This window comes from Macrobrachium rosenbergii, chromosome 23 (genome assembly GCF_040412425.1).
Source record: "Macrobrachium rosenbergii isolate ZJJX-2024 chromosome 23, ASM4041242v1, whole genome shotgun sequence".
NCBI lineage: Eukaryota > Metazoa > Arthropoda > Malacostraca > Decapoda > Palaemonidae > Macrobrachium > Macrobrachium rosenbergii.
The window spans coordinates 11,409,207-11,435,215 of NC_089763.1; the positions used below are offsets into that span (position 1 = coordinate 11,409,207).

Consider the following 26,009-nt stretch of genomic DNA (forward strand, 5'->3'; position numbering starts at 1 on the left):
CGTGGCAGCACCTAGAAGCAGAGTAGTGGGTGGTTTCAGTTCTAAGGGATGGTAACCAGTAACCCTTCAAGGACCATCAACTTCCTCTCTTCCCAGTGCCTGTCCAATTCCTGACGTATCGACCACACTAGACCAAAGCTCAGACATTGTGAGAGGAAACCCAGTCTTTCTCCAGTTCGGTGATTGAGACCGTACATTTCCCCTCCCTGGGGGTTGAAGACCAGTCATAGACCTGTTGAACCTCAACACCTAAATCAAACAAACCCTCTTCACGATGGAGACCGCTCACGCAATGTTGTAATCCGTCAAGAAGGGAGATTACACGACCTTGATTGACCTTCAGGATGCTTATTTTCATGTTCCAGTCCACCACAGTTCAAGGAAGTTTCTTCAATTTATGTGTCAGAGAAAGATCTTTCAATTCAAAGCTCTTTGCTTTGGCCTAGCAACTACTGATCAATTGTTTACAAGAGTCTACTCAAGAGTCTCTGCTCTAGTCTTAAGTTTGGCCCATTCCAAGAAATCCACCTTCTTAACTACCTGGATGACTTGGCTAATCCTGGTCTCCACAGAGGCAGTGTTACTTCAGGACAAACGTTTCTGTCCCTTTGCCAAGTCGGGAATTGTCATCAACTGGCAGGAATCTGATTTGGTGCCCAAACAGATGATTAAATATCTATAAAGGCAGTCTGAATTTTTGGCGCTTGTCTAACAACAAAAATCGGCGATTTTCGGTGCTGGTAATCGGGTATTGGAGCCGTTATGTAACTAACAGAGGTGCTGATAACTGAAAATCGCCGAAAAAGTGCTGAAAATTGACGATTTTTGGTTATTGGTGATTTTTGCTTACCGTCACGCCATTGGATTGCCTGTACATAATTCTGTTTGAGTTCACTGATTAGACAACCTCAAGAAGGTAGCAAGATGCTTCCAAAAGAACCATGAACAACCGGCTTGACATTGGCAAGCGTTGTTAGGTCACCTCACATCCCTGGAGCAATTAGTTCCGAATGGAAGGTCATACTTACGTTCCATCCAGTGGCAATTGAAAAGACATCGGTCTTTTTCGGACAGCCATCTCCATTATCTGGTTCCTAATAGAGCTTAAAGCCTGGCACATTCCTGGGAAAAAGAACATTGTCACTGACTAATTAGCTGATGGTCACTGACCAATTGAGCCGACGGGATCAAGGTGTCTACACCAGGCGGTAGCAGACAGTCTGTTGAGAGTGTGGGAACGTTCAATGATCGACCTGTTTGCCACCAGATTTAACAACAAAATTTCCATCTTCTGCTCCCCCAGTCCCCAATCTGTGGGCTGCAATGTAAGATGGTTTTCAACATCCATAGGACTGGATGCATATGTGCTCCCACTGTTCAGTCTCTCCAGAGAATTCTGTACAGGATGTTCATTACCCCAGTTCTTCGAATGGGCCGGGTGGCACCCTGATGGCCTCACGCCAAGTGGTATGCCAATCTGTTGTCTCTCATCGTATACACTCTGAGAGTTCTTCCCCCATGGCCTGCTCTTCTCATACCTTATATTTGCAGTACCATCAAGCAGAACAGTTGCTTCAACCTCGAGGGTGGAGGTTATCTAGCATTTCTTGTGAAAGAAAGGCTTTTCTTGAAGAACAACGAAAGAAATGTCTGGCTTCCTCTGACCCTCATCAGTGAATGTTACCAAGGAAAGTGGGCTATCTTTTGCAATTGATGTCATACAGAGTCACTTTCTGGTCAGTACATCCAGCAGTAGCAGACTTCTTTGTTTCTCTTCGCTGAGACTAGAGGCTATTAATTTCCATGATAGAAGGTTATAGGGCAGCCCACTTTGAGGTCTGCCTATTATGAGATGCAGACTTTTCTACCTCCTCGGAAATATCTTGGCTGATAAGGAATTTCGAACAGTCTTGCCCCCACAAGGGAGACAAGCCACCTGAATGGGGCATAACCTTGGTTCTATTGAATCTGAGGGTTGCTCCATATGAGCCTTGGTCTCATGCATTGGACAGGGATTTGACCTTGAAAGTGGTTTTTGTTTTGGACCTTGCACCAACCAAGGGAGTAAGGGGAGTTGTATGGCCTATCTTATCTCATCTAACATACTGACGGATGGAGATCAGTCTCCTTTATGTTTGCACCAGAGTTCATAGCTAAGACTCAAAGCCCTTCAATTCTGGATCCAAGATTTCACTCTTTCTTGGTCCCCTTCCTTTGGGATTATGTTGTTGAGGAACTGAAAGCGATGTTACTGTGTCAAGTTTGTCCATGAAGTACTATCTAAAAAGGATGAAAAATCTCCTTCCAGAGTGAAGAAGGTACCAAAGAACACTATCTCCTGCTTAAGGGATGTCATGTCCAGAGCCTGCAGGTTGTCAGTTGGCGGAAGTGAAACCCTGCCACATCCATGTGTTCAAGAACTCTGGAGCATTGGCTCTTTACTAGTATTCCACAAGAACTTCTCGGTACAACAGGTAACAAAGGCTGTGGTCTTGCAGCATCAGACTAGATCACTTTCTCATTCTACTTGAGGGATATCGCTCGCAAGTCCTTAGATATGCTCTCGTTAGGCCCTTTGGTGGCAGCTCAATTAGTAGGGTGATGATTGGGAACCCCCCTAGAGCCCCATGTCTCATTCATGTACTGGGGTTCCATCCTATTATGTGGAGAACGTTTGTACTGAATGAAGACAGGTAAGTGCACTACGAGCTCCTGTTCTATTAGTTTTAGAATGCAATCCTTGGTCCCTTCTTCTGTAACAAGGGGAAAGGGGGGCCATGGTAGAGCTATCCCCAAACCCATGGTTTACCTTAAACTACAGTAAACCCCCCCGTATTTGTAGTCACGATTCGTGGATTCATCAATTCGCAGATTTCTCTGCGGGATGTATATACACATTATTCATAGAAAATTTGCCCGTTCACGGTATTTTTCAATAAGAAATATTCATTAATTACTGTATTTTCACATCATTTTCATGACTAAATGCACTTTATGTGATAAAACTATTAAAATACTCGGGTATAAGCATTTTTAGAGATATATTTTGTGTTTGAACTATCAAAATAGGCAGTTCCAAGTGTTTTTAGAGGGGTTTTAAGTATTCGCGGATTTTAGCTGTTTGCGGGGGGTTGTGGTACCCATCCCCCCACGAATACGGGCAGTTTACTATAGAGGGGAAAGCTGCTGACTGACAGTACTTCCTCAGTTGTCAGAGAGGTACACTAAAATCTCTGTTCAGTCTTTTAGGGCACAGTCCAGACATGTTAGGACACTCATCCTCTTTTCAGGCCTAGTGAGTCTCCACATATGAAGGGTGATGGTTTGTGTCCCTGTAGGAACAAATACCAAATTTTTTAAAGTAGTATGTATTTTTCCTAGGTATACAAACCTGCATCTTTCATATTGGAGGAAACCCTCCTCTGCTTCCCTGCTGCTTATACCAGAGTGCATGTCTTGCAGCCAGATGTCCAGTGGGGAGAGTCAGTTGAAGGGACAAATCCTTCCCCCCACTTTTGTGGGCATCTCCCACGTAGGTTAGTACACAGGCTGGCCGAGGACATGCGCAAGAAAGGCACTCCATATATGAAAGGTTCAGGTTTGTAAACCTAGGAAAAATACAAATTACTTGAAAAATTGTTTATTTTGTATTTAAAAACCTTCTTTGAGCATGTGGTATGGAAAAGTCATTTATTTATTTGAAGCTCTGCTTTTAAACTGCTTTGTGAGCTATTGCATTATATGAGTTTCTTATTAAGTTGCATAACTAAATTTGAAGACAATTTTATGTAGCGTATTGTACTTAATTTTTGTCAAAGTGTAGGGCCTCCTTTAAGCTAGACAATTGAGTAGGCTGATGGGAACAAATTTAGAGGTTACTAAATAAAACTTACTTTCTTCAACCTAACTTATTATCTTAAATAATGTTACAGTGGTCTATGACCTTCAACCTTAACTCTACCTAACTCAACCTATGCTGACTTAGCCTAACTTAATACTATAGCTCATCAAAACTTATCCATGGTTCCTTAACCTAACTTATTATAGTTTTCCCTGAATAATTTAAAGAACCTTAGCAGTCTAGATGCACAGACTGGAAACATCCAGTGCATGGAAGATAAATCTTTCACAAGTCTACTTGGAATTGTCCAGCAAAGATTATTTGAGAACCAAATGTGTTTTTTTTTTCTGTCAAATTCTATATGTAACTTCCCCTGTTAGCCTGATTCACACACTGATTCCTCTCACAATTTTTTTCTAATGTCCTTGGGATACTTCTATAACAATCACTTTATAATTTCTTGCATTGTCATTTCCTACTGGGAACTTGAATAAATCAGACTATCAGTTCACACTGCTAATTTGCATATAGCACTTGCAAGAAAGCAGGGCAAACATTCAGGAGGGAAATAGAGGTCTTGTTTCCTTCACTGTTCCTCAAAAAGGTTCTTTCAGTCCAAGCACTCTCAAGCAAAGTGCAAGTAAAAAAGGAAAAATAAAGATTAATAAAATAATTTTACACATTCATGAAAATAAAATAATACAAAAAATTAATTCATATGAACTAAGGTTAGACTACCACAAAAGGTAATGGAGGAAGCTTCAAAAGTAAATGTACTCTTGCTTGAAATTTTCCTGTCTGTAGATAACTTGTTAAATACAGCTGGGTGCTTGTATTCATGGTAGATTCTATTAGACTTGGATGAAGCTTTGCTGTAGTATACTCAACATAGATTTAAAAGTTTTTGGGAAGAGGTCCCAAAAAATGTTATAAGAATCCTTTGTCAGTTTCCCTTAATAAGTGAGTTAGTCATGTCAACATTTTATGCTCATTCACAGATGATAAAATTTTTAATTGTTAATTTTTAAGTAAAGTAAGGTGTATTTTTCTTTATTAGGTAAATCATTCTTAAAGGTCTTCTATAATGACAGAGACTTTTGCCTCAATGCTTGGTTAAATTACATTTCTAATTAGTAAAAATCATTTTTCAGATTCTGAAAGTAGTGAAGAAGAAGAGAGAAATTTAAGGAAGCGAGTTTCAAGAAAAAGAAGTTTAAGGGTATCTAATATACCAGATTTAGATGAAGTCATATCAGGTGCCAAGAGAACTAAGAGAACTTCGCTTGCTACAAGTTTACTTTCTTCTTCAGCTGAAAGGTCTTTGGCATTACGCCACTCTGTGAAGTCACTGAACATTTATGCTGAAGGTAAGTTGTTGAGAGTGAAATAGAAGATTGTATATTTCATTTTGATGAACAAAGTAGATATTATTATTATTATTATTATTATTATTATTATTATTATTATTATTATTATTATTATTTTATTTTTATTTTATTTTTTTCTATCTCAGTCATCCTATTTGACTGGATGGTATTTATAGTGTGGGGTTTCTTGGTTGCATCCTGCCTCCTTAGGAGTCCATCACTTTTCTCATTATGTACGCTGTTTCTAATCTCATGCTCTTCTGCATGAGTCCTGGAACTACTTTGGCATCTAGTTTCTCCAGATTCCTTTTCAGGAATCTTGGGATCGTGCCTAGTGTTCTTATGATTTTGGTTACAATTTCAACTAGCATATCCCATATCCTTCTTATTTTTATTAACAGGTCTTGGTACTTATCAATTTTTTCTCTATCTTTCTCATCTACTCTGGTGTCCCATGGTACAGTACTGCAACATCAGTGAGTGATACTTTCTTCTTGATTATGTCAATCAGCGTCAAGTTTGGTCCATTGGTACGTATTACCCTATCTGTTCTGATACCATAGTCCCAGAGGATCTTGGCCTGATCTGTCACTCCCTCAAGTTGGTGTTCATACCACTTATTACTGCAAGCTGGGTGGTGTTTCTTGCGCAGGCTCCAGTGGAGGGTTTTTGTTACTAAATCATGCCTCTTTTTGTACTGGTTCTGTGCAATTGCCAGACAATCGCTTGCTATATGGTTTATGGTCTCGTCTTTGATATTGCACTTCCTGCATGTGGGTGAGTTGTAATTTCCATGGATTGTTCTTTGGACATAACTGGTTCTTAGGGCCTGAGCTTCTACTTCTGTTAGCATTCCTTCTGTTTCCTTCTTGAGTTCTCCCCTCTGTAGTCATTGCCATGTTTCATTGCTGGCCAGTTCTTTAGTCTGTCTCATGCACTGTCCATGAATTGGTTTGCTGTGACATCCTCTGTTTGTTTTTCATTCTCCTGTCTCTGTATATTTCTGGGTCTTCGTTTATTTTTATCGATGTTGACGCAGTCCTCTGTGCTTAATAGAACTCTTCCAACTTCCTTTCGTGTTATGTATAGTCTGTCTGTGTTCGCTCTTGGGTGTAGTGCTTTTGTATTGTCATGTTTTCCTAGTTTTCTGGTCTATGCTGCGGAGTTCACCCTTCGTCCACTCCACTATTCCCGTGCTGTATCTGATTACTGGTACTGCCCATGTGTTTATGGCTTTCATCATGTTTCCAGTTTTGAGTTTCGACTTGAGTATTGCCTTAACCCTCAGCATATTTTCTTTATCCTGATCGCGTCCTTCATCTGTTGGTGTTTTATATCCACTCCTTCTATTATTCCTTTTTGTATGTTGACCAAGGAACGTTTTTCTATTCCAAACATCATCCTGATGTCCCCAGATACAATCCTTACAGTCTGGATTAGGGTATCTGTTTCCTTGATGCTTACCGTACAGCTTGATGTCATCCATAAACATCAGATGGTTAATTCTGTTGCCTCCTTTCTTGAGTTGGTACCCAGCATCCATCTTCTGCCGTACTTTTGTCATGGGAATCATGGCTACTATGAAGAGTAGTGAGGACAGTGAGTCACCTTGAAAGATTCCTCTCCTGATGTTAACCTCTGCTAATCTTATCCCAGAGTGTATTGTTATTAATATCATGTTGTAATTTTAAAGCTGGGGCCTTGCTAGATAAATGGGGTATACAGTACTAGGGTGATATGCAACTTTCCTTAATTACCACAAAAATCTGGGCTCTGGCCTTGAAGACAGCTAAAATTACAAACAACAAAATACTGCTGAAGGCCTACTTCAGGAGGGGAATGATTAGATAAACTTGTTGTTTAACTTACTTCATTATATTTGCAATAGAAAACAATTCAGAAGAATTGTAGCGTAATTCTGGGGGTAATAAGGCGAGAGCAAATGACTGGGAATTTCCTGGAGGGAATACAATGGGTTGCCTGCTTCAAAGTTTTGTTGAAAACGAAGTAGTGGGCCACTACGCACACAAGATGATACGCAGATCCACAGTGGAATACTCCTAATCTGCAATTGAAACACTTATGGTTACTCAATGGGACCTAGCACTGTAATGAAGGAATCGAGGAGTTGCATAGAAGATGCGTAGACTGAACTCAATTCCAGTGACTCGAATATCATACAATTACGTTACAATTCTTGTAAGTGCTTTGCAAATTAAACAGCACTAAATATAAAAAGCAATACAGGTCTCCCTGTAGGTATATTGCACTATGAAGAGAAAGGAACTTAGTGGGAGGCAAATAGGGAACGTGGCTGACGAAAAACCTTAAATCCTGGTACTGCAACTTTCTTTAGGAGCTGAAGTATCTTCTTATGAGGGCCAGCAAGAGGAAGACAAGTGAATTAGTTCACAACAAAAATAACTTTTAATACTGCTAGCCATGTGTTGGAAATAGGCAGTGTAATGGAGCAAGGGACGGACCTCTGTCAGCTGTGGCCGCCGACTGAATTCTAAGGGTAAGCTTCTCTCTCCGAGGCCTTTATAGCTTTGGAAGTTACGTCCTTCTCTTCCTAGTTTGCGTTGTGATCACTCTGCCCACATGGAAATGCAGGCAGTGTGGCTGCGATTTCAAGATGGCGGAATGCGTGTGTTCAGCCCGCCAGCTTACCTGCCTCAGGCGATGATTAGCTCTGATCGGGTCTGCACCTTGAATTAAGGATTTCTGACAGCACTTTGGACAAAGAGATTAAAGTGGTTTTCCCCCCAAAGGCAGTAGTGAGAGAGGTTTTAGAGGCAAATTTCCATACAGTGAATCATACTAAATTGAATTATTGAATTGCTTAGTCCTTATTTCATTGGATTTATTGCACGTAAGATGGCGTATTAGGGAATACTCTTAATAATTATTATTATTCGTCAGAAGAGCTCTCTCAAACTGCTCCTCTTAGGCAGACACTCATAGGGATCTGGAATGTGTTGGCCAGATCCTCATCTACAACAGACATGTGAATCGGGATGTAGACTAGTGGATTAGGGGAGTCGTGGATAGATGGTATCAACAAGATCCTCACTCTGACACCCCTGATGACATCAAACGTTTCTACAAAGGAAAATTCCATAAAAAGTATAAGGAAGATGAACTCGCCCTCAGGACCATCTTAGAGGCAACATCAGCCCAACCGATCCTCAGAAGAAAATTCAACTTGATCATCTTCTACAGTGTAACGGTCCTTTTCCTCCGTTACTGAAAATTAAATAACTTTCTTATCAAACTCTGTTCACAACCACAAGCTAAGTCCACAGTCAGTGGAATAGCTCTCAAATAATATTAATAGTGCAAAAATCAATTCATGGGGGAAAACGAAACACTACAAAAACACTTAAATTTAATACAAAAATATGCAGATAGAAGTTATTCCTGAACCTCGGAATACAATTATTAATGAACACCAATCAACCTGAAAGATTTATAAACCAACACACTTACCCAATTAAGACAGAAAAAAGCAAAGATACATCCACAAAGAGAAGGGGGGTTCAGATAGGAGAAGGTATTCGGAAAGTAAGAACAACCTATCAATTACAAACTAATTAATCTAGTGATAATTTCCCTCCTCCGAAACACTGGAGCAGTGGCCGTGATCTCCTTAATCATATATTGCTGTCCACCGTAACACTGGAGTTATAGCCGTGATCTTTTTAGATACTTATATGTCTCTGTCCAGAGACAAAAGTGAGGGGGTGAAGTGGTGAAGGCAAATGAATATAATTATGGTACTGATAGGACCCATCCAACAGCGATCCTATCGTCCACAAGGATGATCCTCCAGGAAACTCGGGACATCCAATTGAGACCAATCAAAGATCGCCTGACTAATCCAAAAAATATCATTCACTTATACCTTGGCTAGCGAGAGCCCCTCGACATTTACTGAGCCGAGGGTGAGGCTGGATGAAGTGTAATCCTTTAAGTAATAGTACATCCAAGCAGGTGTTACGTAGCAAAATCAGCAGTCACCAGGAGTAATAAGGCTCAGAGATCAACTGACTCCTTCAGTCGAAAGAATCTCCGACACCGCCATGGTGACAGCACCACTCGCTCACAAAAATATGAAAAGACAGAATGGTCATTAGTGGCAAGGTCGCCAAATGTTATGAACCAATTTTGGTTCAGCAGGTTCTTAAATACAAACAAAGTTACAGGACTGGAATGACTGGCAGAAATTGAGGCAGACGAAGGAGGAAGGAGCTGAACGAAACGAAAAAAAATGACCTTAAACTAATTTATTACAATAATTTACATTATGTACAAAAATGAGTCAGTTACCACAAATTAATTAGTTACTCAAAATGATTCAGCAGCAAATTAAAACATTCACTATCAAAATTAAACAGTTAAATCAAAATGAGTCAGCTTCAAAACTAAATAGATATATCATAAATGAGGCAGCAGCAAAATTTAACAGTTACATCACAAATGAGGCAGTAACAAGATCAGATAATTATATAAATAAGGCAGCAGCAAAATTAAATGGTTACATCACAAATGAGGCAGTAACAAAATCAGATAATTATATCATAAATAAGGCAGCAGCAAAATTAAATGGTTACATCAGTTGCAACGTCAACAACTCTAGCACTAGAACGCCAGAACTACTGCTGCTTCTGGATTGATCAAAATTGGACAAGTCTTATTCTTAAAGCCACGTCATTCCCCAAAACAATATCAACCCCTTTGACAGGAAACTTATTTACTACTGCCAACTTCAAAACTCCTGAAAAAGAAGGACATTTCAAATGAAAATTTCCGATGGGGTAAGACTCGACTGAATCAGGAAAACCAGACAGCAAAACAAACTCTTTATAATCAAAGTCAAAATCTTTAGGTAACGCGTCCCGTAAGATCAAAGACTGGGCCGCCCCAGTATCCCGTAAAATCCTTACTTCCTTTTCAATGGGCGAATTGACCGACGACACTTTCCCAGTAGACAAATACCTCTCAAAACAGCCTGTTAGTCATTGGTCACTGGGTTTGGTCGAACAGGATCGCTGTCTTTTCTGCCGACTCCCATCACCGGTCTTCCTCTAGCCTGCAAGGATTTTTTAAAAGCAAAGCAAGAACTCTTCAAATGCCCTTTCTTATTACAATAAAAACACGTAACCTTCTTTTTCCACTCTGGATCATGGGAACCATAACCTCTTTTATCATTATTAACAGAAAAACGTTTAACATTATTAACAGATTCCTGTACCGTAAAAATTATTATTATTATGATTAGGCCGCATAAACGTCTTACTCTTATTATAACCACCTCGACCTGTCCTATCCCATTTCGGTTCTACACTTGTCCCTGATGCTCCTAACTCACTCTTGTGTGACAAATAATATTCATCGCTAGCAATAGCGGCTTCCTGTAAATTGTCGATTTTCAGTTTTTGAGGTGAACTTTATCTGAAACACACCTCTTGAATTCTTCTACATATAACAATTCTTTTAATTTTTCCATGTCATCCACCTCCTTCGATTTAAACCAATCTTCCATAAATTGTCTTTTTCCCCTAGCGAACTCTACAAAGGTTTGGTCACTACACTTTCGCAGATTTCTGAACCTTTGCCTGTAGGCTTCGGAACCAACTCGTAAGCTTTCAACACAATAGCCTTAACATTTTCGTAATCTGAGGACAAAGTTTCATCCAAAGTTACATAAACCTTTTGAGCCCTTCCTACAAGTTTACTCTGTATGAGAGTGGTCCAGTATTCCTGGGGCCATTGCAATTTGGCCGCAATTCTCTCAAATGAGACAAAAAAATTCCATAACATTTTTCTCTTGGAAACATGGCACAAACTTACGGGCCTGCCCCAAATTAATGGCAGGCGTTACCAAACTACCTGGGGAGGCAGGAGGAGAAGAGGGAGCTGCATTTCGCATTTCTCTCTCAAACATTCTTTCTCTCTCTCTCTCCTCAGCCCTAAATTTCTCTAAATTAAATTCTAAATTTTTCAGTTCTATCTGTTTAGTCAATACCTCCACCGACACCTCAGTCTTGGTGTTATTACCCTCACCCTTTTAACCATACTGACATAATCATAAACCTGGATTAACAATAGGCCTTTCCTAATAGACACATCATACTCCAACTCCAAATTTTGAGCTACTTGCTCCAGTTCACTTCTATCAAGCTCCAAGCCTTGCTTGCCACCCCTCTCCAGACAGGAGATCTAACACATTAACTGTCGACATTGTGACTAAAACTAAATATCAACAAGCAACAAACTCAACCCCAGGAGGTGTAAAAATGTTGTTCAAAGAAAACTAAGCCCCCAGAATTAATTTTGCACTCAGTGAACAGACAGGAACGTAAGGTCCTGTCACGGTCGCCAATTTGTAACGGTCCTTTTCCTCCGTTACTAAAAATTAAATTTCTTATCAAACTCTGTTCACAACCACAAGCTAAGTCCACAGTCAGTGGAATAGCTCTCAAATAATATTAATAGTGCAAAAAATCAATTCATGGGGAAAACGAAACACCACAAAAACACTTAAATTTAATACAAAAATATGCAGATAGAAGTTATTCCTGAACCTCGAATACAATTATTAATGAACACCAATCAACCTGAAAGATTTATAAACCAACACACTTACCCAATTAAGACAGAAAAAGCAAAGATACATCCACAAAGAGAAGGGGGGTTCAGATAGGAGAAGGTATTCGGAAAGTAAGAACAACCTATCAATTACAAACTAATTAATCTAGTGATAATTTCCCTCCTCCGAAACACTGGAGCTGTGGCCGTGATCTCCTTAATCATATATTGCTGTCCACCGTAACACTGGAGTTATAGCTGTGATCTTTTAGATACTTATATGTCTCGTCCAGAGACAAAAGTGAGGGGGTGAAGTGGTGAAGGCAAATGAATATAATTATGGTACTGATAGGACCCATCCAACAGCGATCCTACGTCCACAAGGATGATCCTCCAGGAAACTCGGGACGTCCAATTGAGACCAATCAAAGATCGCCTGACTAATCCAAAAATATCATTCACTTATACCTTGGCTAGCGAGAGCCCTCGACATTTACTGAGCCGAGGGTGAGGCTGGATGAAGTGTAATCCTTTAAGTAATAGTACATCCAAGCAGGTGTTACGTAGCAAAATCAGCAGTCACCAGGAGTAATAAGGCTCAGAGATCAACTGACTCCTTCAGTTGAAAGAATCTCCGACACCGCCATGGTGACAGCACCACTCGCTCACAAAAATATGAAAAGACAGAATGGTCATTAGTGACAATTACTAAACAGACAAACCACCGGGGAGGAGGAAAACAAACTAAATGGATAATAATACAGTTCATATGCTTTACAAAAACTAGAATAAAATGACTAATTATAAAATAACACAACAAAGTGACATACAGGAATAAGAAAACCAGCAGCCTGGTGATGAGAAATAACCCAGCCGCCCCCAAGCAGGATCCCTTGAAGAAAGCTTACATCGGTATAACCACCCTGAGCTTCTCCAAGAGGATTTACTGCCATGCCCAGGAGGGTGCTATCTTTAATCATGCCAGAAATGCCCATAACTTGAGAATAAAAAGGAAAGACATTATCCCCAACATCATCAAGATAATAGACCAAACAACAGACCATCACATCCTACACATCGGGGGAGAGAAGCCTAACCTTACCACCACACAAGAAACCTTACTCTCCTGACGTCGGCTTGAAGGGCAGAAGTAAATGGGCCCCCTGATGAGCGAACCAATCGGGAACGTCCATCTGCGGGCAGCGATCCCAACACACTTCCCCAGGTGTTGTACCCTAATGCTTGCATACAAGAACACCCGCAACCATTGTTGCACGAATGGAGGCTCCGCCTTGGGAGAATCGCCTCAGGCAGCCAATGAGAATTCAGCCCTATCTGAGACACCTTATAAATATCGCCATGCACGCCCTATGTCTCAAGATTCATCTCAATGTCCAGAAGATGATCCATTGAGCTAGTAGAAACATGTTGACAGAAAGAGTACTAAAAATACCAGAAATAGAAGTCAGAAAAAGCCAAAAAAAAACACCACTGAAAAAATACCATGAGCACGGTGAAAATCTATGGTTTCAAATAAGTAACTTACCAAGTAATTATATAGCTATTTTTCCAACTCATGCGGCAGCCTTTTATTAAAAAAATCGCAGTAGCACTTCAGTTGTTTAGTGTGGGTGACAAGCCCCACCCCCTAACGGGGAATACTGGAAACAACTTAGCAGATAACCTTGTTCTGTTTCTGCCAGCTCTCGAGTAAACGGGTATTTGCAGCAGCTTTTGTTCATTTGTTTTCGGTTGAATAACTGGATTTTGGTGAAGTATTGTCACTTATTTCTAGTAGCCTTCAAGCTTTGGTAACTTTTGGAATCAGTTTTTTTAGTTTTTGTCATTGTTATGTCTGATTCAAGTTCATCTAGTTTTCACTACTGTAGCAAATGTTGCAAAACCAGATTGATCAAATCTTCATATGACTCATGCAGTTTGCAGTAAGTGTAGTGGGTAGTAATGTAGTAAGGAGAGAACTTGTGCTGAATGTAACTATTGGTCTGATTAGCTTAAGCGGAAGGTACTTAAATCTCACTTAGACAAGTTAGAAAGGGATAGGAAGAAGAATGCGGCCTCTGTAGCCGGGAAATGTGCTTCTCTTAGCCTAGAATCTATACCTAAGCCTAAGTTAGAAGATAACCCTGCTATTTCTTCTTCCCCCCTTCCCACTTTTTCTCCTGCTACTAGCCCTCCTATCCACCTACTCTCACCTGGCTCCCTTGCTTCCGACCCTTGCCATTGTCAGTCTCGAGTCTAGGTCTGACAAGAAATTTAACCTAGTAGTGAATACAGTAAAGTGGAGGAGGTGGCTACTCATCCCACCAGTTCTCCTAGATGAAGGTCACTGTCCTGCTCTCTTGAACTTGGGAGAAGACATACTGGAAGTCCAAGGGAGGCCGGTGGGGTTGGCCCACAGGTAGCTGTTCCCTCAGTCGGACCTGTTTCACGTTTCATGTATCAGCAGACAGCCACTGGAAAGCCGTCTTGATGGATGTGCACCAGTTGACGTCCAGTTCTGAGGATTCCAGCACTGACAGCACCTTCCAGCACTGACAGGAGGTGCTGTAAGCACTATTTTGATGTGTCTTGCCCTCTGAAGAGGCATGCACATGATGTTGCACTCTGTTCTCAGATGCCTGTTAAGTGGTATAAGGAGGCGAATCTCAGCCCAAAGTCTTCCTGCAGTCTCACTATGGATCCCTCTGTCTCTGCCTCAGTCCGACATACACTCTGCATGGGACAGCCCAGGGTCCTCTCTCCTGAGCGCCCAGTTGTTGAGCACCCTTACTTGGCCCCTAAGCGTCCAACGAACCCTCTCAAGCGCCTGTCGTTATCATCAACCGCCTGGCTGCTCCTGAATGCTTGGCACCACCACCTGGGCACCTGGAGCCAACTTCCGAGTGCCCGGTGCCAGCTCCCAAGCACCCGGCACCAGTCTTCAGTACCAGTCTCCTGCTGAAGCACCCGCTTACGACTGTGGGTCTCCTAGCCTATGCAGCTCTTCAATATTTGCTGGCCAGCTTTCCTCCCGTTTTGCACCAGCTGCCCCGGTCTTACCTGCCTCGACCTTCCTGATGAGGAGCCATCCAGATGACAGATGTAGGCTCCCCACAATAGTGCTTTCCTTGTCTTCTAGGAAGGCACTCTAGATTGAAGATTGGCTTTCTACTAAGAGGGAGCAAGGTAAGGCTTCCTTCACCTTTCCTCCCTTGCGCTTAGTCTGTAGGAGGTATCATTCCCACACCACCGGGGAAGCTCCTTCTTTGGGAGTCGCTGCCTCATCCCAAGGGGACTTCTCTGGCCTCATTGACTCTTCCTGACGCTTGGTGTTTTCATTGGCGAAATTATGTTTTCTTGACCACCTTGGACTGGATGGTGGGAGCGCTAGCCAAGAAGATTGAAGATTGCAAAAATTTGGTAGGAGATGAAGATTGCCTCCAAAAAAGAAGTTGACAGGATCTTCTGGCTCATTCTTCCAAACGCCGCAAGGATTCGTCTGTGTTTGTTACTAAGACGGTCTCTCCTCTCCCGCAACATCCCTTTTGTGGGAGTAAGCCCAAGTTACAGTCTAGGACCCGCTCCAATGTCCACTTCTTGGCCAGAACTATTAAGAGGAGCGCAACCAACTCCTTACCCAAGAAATGAAGAAGAATTCTGTGCACAAGTGGGAGCCAGACTTCTTGAGTTTTGGGAGAAGTGGAGTATCAGAGTGGCAGAACAGTGGATTGTCAAGGTTCGGGGGGAGGGCTACCCCATCCCATTCATGGAAAGCCCCCTTTAGTCACTTCTCCCATCGTAGTGACAGCCTACTCAAGAGGCTTGGAGAAACATTTGGCCCTTTTTGAGGTCTCCTCTCCTTCTAAAGAGAGCCATAGAAGTCCAGGACGTCAACTCAGAGGGCTTCTACAACCATCTGTTTGTGGTCCCCAAATCATCGGAGGTTGGAGACTAGTCCTCAACATAAGAGGCCTCAATCTCTTCGTCCGGAAGACAAAGTTCAAAATGAAGATGAACCAGTCAGTCCTTTCATCCATTCACCAGGCCGATTGGATGATAACCTTGGATATGCAGGACGTATACTTCCACTGCAACCATCTCCATCCATCCGAACTCCAGGAAGTATCTAAGGTTTGTCTTCCAGGACAAAATCTTCCAGTTTCGGGCTCTTTGCTTTGGCCTCTCTGTGGCATCTCAAGTGTCCACTCGAGTCCTCACTCCTTTAGCAAAATGGCTTCATTTAATAGGCATAAACGTCAGTCTATATCTGGACGACTGGCCAATTCGATCCCCTTCGAGGGAAAAGTGCACGAAGGACTTGAACAAGATTCTTCTCCACACTCAAGAACTGGGCATTATCATCAACCTTCATAAGTCTCAGTTGGCCCTGTTAGGGGAGATCCTCAATTTGGGGATGAGTCTCAACTCTCAGACTTTTCGGGCTTTTCTGTCTGCCAAGAGAATTGCCAACTGCCTTCAAACAGTCCACAAGTTTCTAGCCCTTTCGTCTTGCTTGGCCAATCACTGGATGATACTACTGGGTACTCTGTCATCCATTGAGACATTCATCAAGTTAGGGATACTTCATATGAGAGTTTTGCAATTCTACCTCAAGCCAACTGGGACAGGGAAACACAGCCGGACACCTACATGTTTCCCATGAACCAGGGGATCAAGTCAGACCTGCAGTGGCGGCTGTCTGAACAAAGAATTTCAGAAGGAAAGTCCCTTCATCCTCTGAGTCCAGACCTAGACTTCTATTTAGATGCCTCGGATCTAGGTTGGCGAGCCCTCTCGCGGAACTGGGAAGCTACCGGACATGGTACCCAGAAAAACAGAACTTTCACATTGTCAGAGCTGAAAGCGCTTCACTTAGGGCTTCAGTGCTTCTCGACTTTAGTTCACAACAAGACTGTGGTAGTCCATTCAGCCCTAACGTACATATGAAAGTGAGGCAGCAAGAGACCTTCTATTATGGCAGATCAAAATAGACTAATTCTAGTCACTTGACTTATTCAGGGCAAACTAAATGTTCTGGCGGACAAACTGAGCCATCGGAAGCAGGTCCTTCCCACCAAGTGGACCTTGGTTCCCCTGGTCTGTTGGGATCTGTGGAAACTGGGCAGGCCAACATTGGACCTGTTTGCCACCTCAAGAAACCATCGCCTTCCTCTCTTTTGTTCCCCAACCCCAGACCCTCTAGCATGGGCAAAAGATGCCATGCTGCAAGATTGGTCCAGCTTGGACTTCTTCGCCTCTCTGCCCTTCAACACGGTCAGGGTAGTGCTGAACAAGTTTCGGGCTCATTGTAACGTTATGGTGTCCCTCATAGCCCTGTTTTGGCCCATGAAAGAATGGTTCTAGGACCTGCTACTGTTGTGGGTGGACTTTCTGAGACTCCTTCCCCAAAAAGCATGTCTATTCAGACAACCTCACTTTAAGAGATACCAAAGGGTTGCCTGCTCTTGCCCTGACAGGCTTCAGACTGTCCAGAAGCTTGTCAGAGTGAAAGGTTTTTCAAGACATGCTGCCAGGCTATTGCAAGATGCAGGCATTAATCATCTAGACGCATCTACCAGGCTAAGTGGGGTATTTTCCGAAGCTGGTGTCTCAGACACAACGTCTCTTCTTGTGAGACATCTGTGACCCAAATTATGGGTTTTGTCCTTTATCTGAGATGATCTAGGAATCTCTCGTCCTCCATCATTAAGGGGTATCGAGGTGCTTAGCTCAGTGTTTAAGCACAGGGGCCTGAATCTTTCATCAAACCCATATTTTAATGACCTCATCGAGCCTTTTGATACATCCAAGCAAAGGAAGGAAGATCTGGTCTCCTAGAACCTGGATGTAGTGTTGAAGTGGCTACAGTCCCTCTTTTGAATCCCTACGTTCTTCTCAGACAAACCTTACCCTGAAGACTCTCTTCCTCATGGCCTTGGCTACTACTAAATGTATTAGCGAGATCCAAGCCATCAATAAAAGGGTAGGTTTTTCACAAGGAGATGCAGTTTGCTCCTTTACTCTTGGATTTTTAGCCAAGAACGAGGACTCATCCAATCCCTGGCCCCGTTCTTTCTCCAGTAAGAACTTAACAGACATCCTTGGTTCTGAGGAAGAAGAGATAATTCTTTGTCATTTTAGGGCTTTGAGCAGGACCAAGATGATCAGAGGGCCATCCAGTAACCTCTGGTGTTCTGTCAAGAACCCGTCTCACCCTCTTGACTAAGAATGCATTGTCCTTCCTCCTGAAGGACTTAATTTCTGAGGTGCAATCTGAGATTCAGGAGGACATTTTCCTTACTTTTAAAGTGAAAGCTCATGATGTCAGGGCAGTCTCTACCTCATTAGCTTTCAGGCACAATCTGTCCCTCACTTCCATTCTGCAGTCGAGCTACTGGAAGTGCAAACCGATCTTAATGTCTCACTATTTGAAAGAAGTTGAAACAGTGTTTGAAAATTGCAGTACCTTGGGGCCATTATGAGTGGCTGGCATGGTATTGGGGGAGGAAGCATAGGAATCTCTCTTTTTGTCCTACTATCTCTTCACCTTGAAGTAAGTTGTCAAGTTTTGGGGAGCCAGGGCGTACACTGTACTTGGAGTACCCACCAGTCTCAATGGATGGGTTGTGGTGTTTTCAGTTTAGGTGACAGTGTTGTCTGATTGTTTTTTATATTGTTACTGTGCCCAGGGCAAGGGCACTTGTGTATACTTTCCCAGCAATCAGGCCTATCCTCCACTGCAAGGCTCCCACTTGAATAGAGGCAACCCATGGCTCAACCTCCACGCTACTACAGGTTAAGATGAGCACCAACCAGAGGCAGTATTCACTTGCAGTAGCTCTCTTACCAGTAAGTACATGACAAGCATCAATGCTAACAAATTTTCTATTTCAAAGTCATTACCATGCCTTAATATTATGGAATAGAATGTGTCATGTATCCCACCCTCATTCAATGTGGGATTCAGCTATGTAATTACTTGGGAAGTTACTTATAAGAAAATGTAATTTTCATAATAAAATTAAGTTTCATATATACTTAACAAGTAATTACAGAATCAGAGCCTGCCCTCTTCCCCTCTCAAGGACATAAGGGCACAAACAAAATGAGGTTATTTGCTAAGTCGTTCCCAGTACTCCTGTTAGTGGGCGGGGCTTGTCACCTACACTAAACAATCAAAGTGCTACTGCAATTTTTTAAATAAAAGGCTACCACGTGAGTTGGAAACTATAGCTATGTACTTACTTGGTAAGTAGAGGCTGTCCCTGGTTATTGGCAGGGGATCCATTCCGATGGCATGACGATAAGCGAAAATCGCCGATAACCGAAAATTGGTGAATTTCGGTGTTTATCAGCGCCGATAACCAGGTATCAGTGCCTCCGTTAGGTATGTATTGGTACCAGTACCCAATTATTGGTGCCAATAAGTGGAAATGGGTGTATATCAGCACCGAAAATCGCCAGTTTTTGTCACTAGGCAATCCCTGTAAAACCAGATCTCTGATAACCAAGCCCGCTGAGAACCGGGGACTGCTTGTACTGTATATATGAAACTTAATTTTATTATGAAAATATATTTACAACACCAGGTTTCAGTAACCTACTGTAATAGAAAATAAAGAATTTTTGCTGTAAGAAACGCACTGTTTACAGTGAACCCCCCATATTTGCGGGGATGCATCCCCCCCCCGCGAATAGGTCAAATCCGCTAACTGCCCATTTTGATAGTTAAACTGAGAAAAACCCTGTAAAAATGCTTATACCTGAATATTTAAAGAGTTTTATCACAAAATGTGCATTTATTCATGAAAATTATATGAAAATACAGTAATTAGTGAATATTTCTCGGTGAAAAAATACCGCGAATGGGCGAATTTTCCGCGAATGATGGCTAGATATTTTCCACAGAGAAACCCGCGAATGCGTGAGTCCGCGAACCATGAGACCGCGAATACGGGGGGTTTACTGTATATCCATCAAAATATGAACATTGGCCAACTATTAACCAATATTGGTGTGCAGGAAAAGCATATTATTATTATTATTATTATTATTATTATTATTATATTATTTATTATTATTATTCAGAAGATGAACCCTATTCATATGGAACAACCCTCAGGGGCCATTGACTAGAAATTCAAGCTTAGAAAGAATGTGGTGTTCATTTGAAAGAAATATCAATAGGTAATAGGAAATACAGGAAGAGGAGAGTAGCATTACAGTAAACCCCCCCCGTATTCGCGGTCTCACGATTCGCAGACTCACCTATTTGCGTATTTCCTTATGGAACATATATACACATATTTTGCTGAAAATTCACCCATTCGCAGTATTTTTCACTGAGAAATATTCACTAATTACTCTATTTTCATTCCATTTTCATGACTAAATGCACTTTTTGTGATAAAACTATTAAAATACTCAGGTACCTAGGTAGTGCTCGAGTTACGATAATTCGATTTTGCGATGGGTTAAGCAGTTAATACTGATACGACAATACAGTATTTATAAAATATTTTGAAATTTTGTGCGGGAGCAGGCAGCAGCGTACAATCAGGCAGCAAGAGAGACCAAATTACAATAAACCAACTTCTTTTCCTCCATCTCTTTATCCCATCTTCTAGTTAAAAGGTAAAAGATAATGATTTTATTGTTAGTAGCGTTATATTCTTGCATAAATGCGTACAGCCATAAACAACCGAACAAGAAACTGTTGTTTTGCATATAACCGAATCGGATAACAACAGCCATTTTGCATGTATTTCAACCATCGTATGGGAGTATACAATTACCATAGTTATAGTACAAATGACGTTAAGTAGGGTAGGACTGATATATTTCTACATTATACCCTTATTCAGTATGGATAAAAGATTATCATGGAAATATACTGCTAAACTTAAGCTGCCAGTTGTAGCTGAAACTGAAAAAACATTGTTCAAGCTGCTAGTGACCATAAATTATAGTGCATTGGCAACATGGATGAAACTCTGCCGTAATTAAAATTGGAGAGAAAGTATTCTAATCAAAACTACTGGGCATGAAAGAATACACATCAATGCTGTTTTTATGCCGATAAACAATAAATACATAAAGCTTGTATTATAATGAAATCAAGTGAAAATAGCGAACGGAATCTTGGTTTTTATATTTTTTTACACAAAACATACTAGCCCCCAAATGGTCAACACCATCTATTAACGAAAAAAATAGCTAAATTAATTTCATGAGATGTATTTAAGTTATATTTCTACTTAAAAACACTTCGTATAACGAAAAATAACCTTGCCCCATATAAATAAAGTATCTAGAGATTCATTTATGCTAACTAGAAGCAAGAAAGTGCTCTGAACTGAGTGAAATACTGCAAAATAATATTACCGCATAATCGATTTCCAAACCAAAACATTGATTGCTATGATCGTAATTTATAGTACAAAAGCAATACAGGCAGTCCCGGTGGGCTCAGTTAACGGCGATCTGGTTTTACGGTGCTTTGTCTAGCGATGAAAATCGGCACTGATTAGCCCCGAAAATCACTGAAAAAGCCCCAAAAATTGTTGATTTATGGTTAGCGGCGATTTTCGGTTATCACCACACCCTCAGAACAGAATCTTTGGTTATCATCACACCCTCAGAACGGAACCCCCCACCGATAACTGGGGACTGCCTGTATAAGAATATATACAATATTATTGGATACAGTGAATTAAAGCATAACATTTTAAAAGATCCATGGAAAAGATGCATATTCGTTATGCTGCTGTTTGTATGATACGATATACAGTAAACCCCCCGTATTCGCGTTCCCATGGTTCGCGGACTTACGCATTCGCGGGTTTCTCTGTGGAACATATCTAGCCATCATTCGCGGAAAATTCGCCCATTCGTGGTATTTTTCACTGAGAAATATTCACTAATTACTGTATTTTCATATATTTTTCATGAATAAATGCACTTTTTGTGATAAACCTATTAAAATACTCGGGTATAAGCATTCTTACAGGGTTTTTCTTGGTTTAAGCTATCAAAATGGGCAGTTCTAAGTGTTTTTAGAGGGGTTTTAAGCATTAGTGGATTTGACCTATTCACGGGTGTGTGTGGGACGCATCCCCCGCAAATACAGGGGTTCACTGTAATGTGAATCTAAAGTACAGTGTAATGCAGGCTGGGCTACCGTATATGTATACGATGTACCATAGTGTAGGCCAAGCTAATTCTTGTTTTATTATTCAATATCTCTTTGTATTGAATTATCATAAGTCACTCTGCATGAACCTCCAGAATTAGCTGATATTAATAATTACTATTTTGTGTATGTATAGAGTATACTTGATAGTGCAGGCTAGGCTACCATATATGTATACATGATACTGAATATCCTAGTGCAGGCTAGGCTATATTCAAGATATGTTTTTTCCAACAAATAATGGTTTTTTTGGAACCTAACCCCATCGTAAGTAGGATAATACCTGTGTAAGCATTTTTAGTTTTTTTGTGTGTTTGAACTATCATAATAGGCACTTCTGAGTGTCTTTAGAAGGCTTCTAAGTATTTGCGAATTTTAGCTATTCACGGGGGGGGTGTGGTATGCATCCCCCACGTATATGGTGGTTTAATGTATTAAATTCCTTCCATAAAAGATATGAAAACATTAAAAACAAGAAATAAAAGTTACTGTACTGAAAATATTGGATATAAAAATATCAGTAGCAAAAACTTACCCTCCCCAAAAAGTTGACAATATCAGGACAGAATAGGAAAACCTTGCAATTTAGAAACTGCAGCAAATATGTGATGACATAGGTGCAGTCGGCACTCAAAATAAACAAAATAATAACATTTGGCTAACTGGAGGGACTGTCTATAATCACCTGTTTTCTCACCAGGTGGCATTGGAATGTTTATGTTTTTGTCAGAATTCTTCCTGCTGTGTCCTTATGCATATTGTATGAATCGGCTGTAATAAGTTAACTGACTCTGGCTGATTTTCTCTTGTATGGCTTATGCTTATTTTCTGTTTTGCACAATGTCCTCAACAGCAAGCAGAGATAGAAGTATTAGGCTCTGTAGTAAGAGTTTTGTGTAAACTGAATTCAGGCATGGTGGTCATATGGGTGTACTGGTAGTGATAATGAGATAATGAGTGTGTTTTTTTTCCTGTAGGTGTGTAGAAGGTAAGGAGTGGTCTGATTAGAAATAAATAATTTTGTGAGGTTTAAAGATGCGAGAGGTTGATAATTCATGTAGACAGTCAGTCAGATCTGGTCATAAGTTACTTTATTCCTCTTCTGGCATTATTTCTCTCTCACTCTTGCTGCATCTTCTAGTGCTCCCTCTGTAGTTCATGAGAAAGTGTCTGTAGCCCACCTTCTGGACTGCCCTTTTGAGCAGGTTTTTTTTTTGCTGCCAGGGACAGAGGTCTTTGGCCTTTGCCATCTCTCAGCCATCTACCTTCTGGTAATTGACTTGTTCACCGAAAGGTTTATTTGGTAGAGTTTAGTGCCTGTGCATTATCATCATTTGGTGAGAGTGATAGTAACATGTTTTATCCTTATGTCTTATCTAGGGTCTAAAGGCTTAGTTTCTGAATCATGCTTCAGTACTTCAGTTGTTACCCGCCCAGCATTATCACTTTTACCTTTTGTTTCTGACGTTAACCCTTCCTATTACTCAATCCCCCCTCTTTCACCTTGTATTCCTCTGTACGTATTTGCACTAGTGGCCCTTCCTTTGTTGCCACTTCTTGTGTTGTGCAGATGACCCCAGTATCGTGTCAGCAGAGTTGTCACTGGAGTTGAAACCTTCACCTCTTTTGGATTTGTTGTTGAATTGTGAGGCAGATATTTTGTTTTCTACAGTGACATTACAGTGATAACCCTTTACCCTCTCCCTTCCAGCCATCTGGTGCTTTCCACAGCATCCCATCCTGGTACATCATTGTCTCAAAGCTTTGTGTTTTGGTTTGAGCACGGTGTCACTGGTATTCTTTCATGTTTTGGCTCCATTAGTGGGAGGGAACCATCTGCTAGGAGTTTGAATTCTCCTAAACTTGGATGACTGGTTAATTCTTGCAAACTGATTTCATTTTGAGGCCAAAGGATCGTCACCTGATTCTGGCCACAGTTCTGGGCATTCTGATCAATGTCCACAAGTCTTTAATTCTTTAGATCCCCAGTCAGTTGTTTATATGGGGGGTGGAAATCAACCCTCTCTTTAGAGTATTTCAGACAGAGGGAAAGGTAGACAATTTTCTGTCGCTACCGAGAGATTCTTGACCCTTGAATGCATCGAGCCAAGAAGTGGCTACTCATCATGGGTCTCTTGGTTTCTTTAGGGAAGTTTGTGAACATGGTCCATATAAGAATGAGCAATTCAGTTTTACCTGAAGAACTTTCGGGTCAGGTCTCGTCTTCTGGACTTCATTCCATGATTTATTCAGATCAGATCTTTTATGTTCTCTTAGTTGATAGGCAGATTGGTCAAGACTGTTGATGGGTCTCCCTCTAGACCTTACGAGCCCAGACCTCTCAGTGTCCTCAGTTGTGTTGGGGTCAGGTTGGGGTGCCATTTGGGAGAACATCAAAATGTTAGGGAGTTGGACTTCTGAGGAAAGCAAAATGCATACAAACAACCAAGAGATTTTGGCAGATTGGAAGGGTCTTGTGCAAACAGAACAACTAATCAGAGACAAGACATTTGCAGTTTTATCCAAACATTCAACCATTCTTTCATAAAGAGGCACAACCCAAGAAGTTTGTTCTGACTAGCAGAGAAGATTTTCCTTTGAACAGAGTCCATGGACATTGTTCTTTTGCCACAGTTTGTCCTAGTGAGAAAACATGAAACGTTATCAAAGACCAACTCAGCAGGAAAAGGCAAGTCTTTTGTCAGAATGGTCTCTCCATCTGCAAGTATATCAGAAATTGTGGAACTTTTGGTGAACCCTGAACAATGGTCTGTTCACCACTGCCAGAAATGCAAAACTTCCAGTTGAATGCACTCCGTGCCAGGGTCTCAGGCATAGTTAGTTGATGCTTTCTTTCTAGAGTGGCCAATTTTAGACCCTTATGCTTTTCCTCGATTTGCACTCTTTGAGGAAACTTTTCAGTAACTTGTGAGCATTTGAGAACTCAAGCTATCGTTGGCTCTTTGTGGCCCTAAAGGAAATGGTTTCCCAAGTTCTCTCTCTTGGCGGAAGAAGTTCTCTACCTTCCGCAAATGAGGAGGGATTTTCTTAGATGGTCGCATTTGAGAAGATTCCATCAAAACCTCCACATGCTTCAGCTGACCACATAGAAACTGCCATCCGTCTCTTGCGAGCGATAGGCTTTTTAAGAGTGGATAGGGAATCAATTCTTAAGTCTAGAAAGGTCCCCACTGTTATACATTATCAGTATCAGTGGTCAGTTACTGATCTTGATGCTTGTCCAGAAGGATATCCAGTAACTGTATCTCTGTAGATACCCAATTGAGTTCTTCTGGTATCAGGTATGTGGAGAAGTTTTCTGTGTCAGGGCTTAAATTATATCACTCAATGTTGTCTTCAGTTCTGGGACATACTAACTTCAATATTGTTCATAACTTTGAATGAAATCTTCTGATCTTTTGAGCTGAAGCCCGAAATCTTCCTATTATTATTTAGGATGAGATTGGATGCAGGCCTTAAATTTAATGTTACCTCAGTTTGAGCCTTTGGGTAAAGCTTCTCTTAATAACTTTCAAAGCACTTTTTCCTTTAGCTCTCACAACAGCAAAATGTATTAGTGAGCTTCAAGCCCTTTATAGTAAGGTTTTGTTCAAGGGAATGCATTTTTTTTTCGCTCCTATTGTTTAGGGCTAAAAATGTCAAGGCAAAGCTCTCCCAGATTTGGGATGGTGTCTAACTTACCTGCTATACAGTAGTAGGCAATTAAGAGGAAACTCTGCTATGTCCAGTTATAGGCCTGAGGATTTATCTAGAAAGACTTGACCCTTGAAGAAGCAGTGTAAGAATTTATTCTGGGGTTAGTAGGCCAAACACTCTCAAGTTGAAGGATGCTATTTATTTATTTATTTATTTTTTTTTTTACTTAAGCCATGGTACATAGTCATCCCTGATAATTTGCCATTGTTTGAAAGTAAAACCTTACAATGTTCATGCCTTATGTCTTTTAATTTCCTGAAAAACCTTTCACAAGAGAAGTTTGCCAACGCAGCTCAATGGA

At 41.1% G+C, this 26,009-nt stretch overlaps 1 protein-coding gene across 6 annotated transcripts in view; it reads left to right on the top strand.

Moving 5' to 3' along the window:
• LOC136851273 (protein ELYS-like) overlaps positions 1 to 26,009 on the top strand; it is a 245,563-nt gene that overhangs the window by 201,718 nt on the left and 17,836 nt on the right. For all 6 annotated transcript variants that reach the window (XM_067125251.1, XM_067125252.1, XM_067125255.1 and 3 more), the window contains one exon: positions 4,993 to 5,208. In XM_067125251.1, the coding sequence (XP_066981352.1) occupies positions 4,993 to 5,208 (216 nt within the window). The remainder of the gene's footprint in view (positions 1 to 4,992; positions 5,209 to 26,009) is intronic.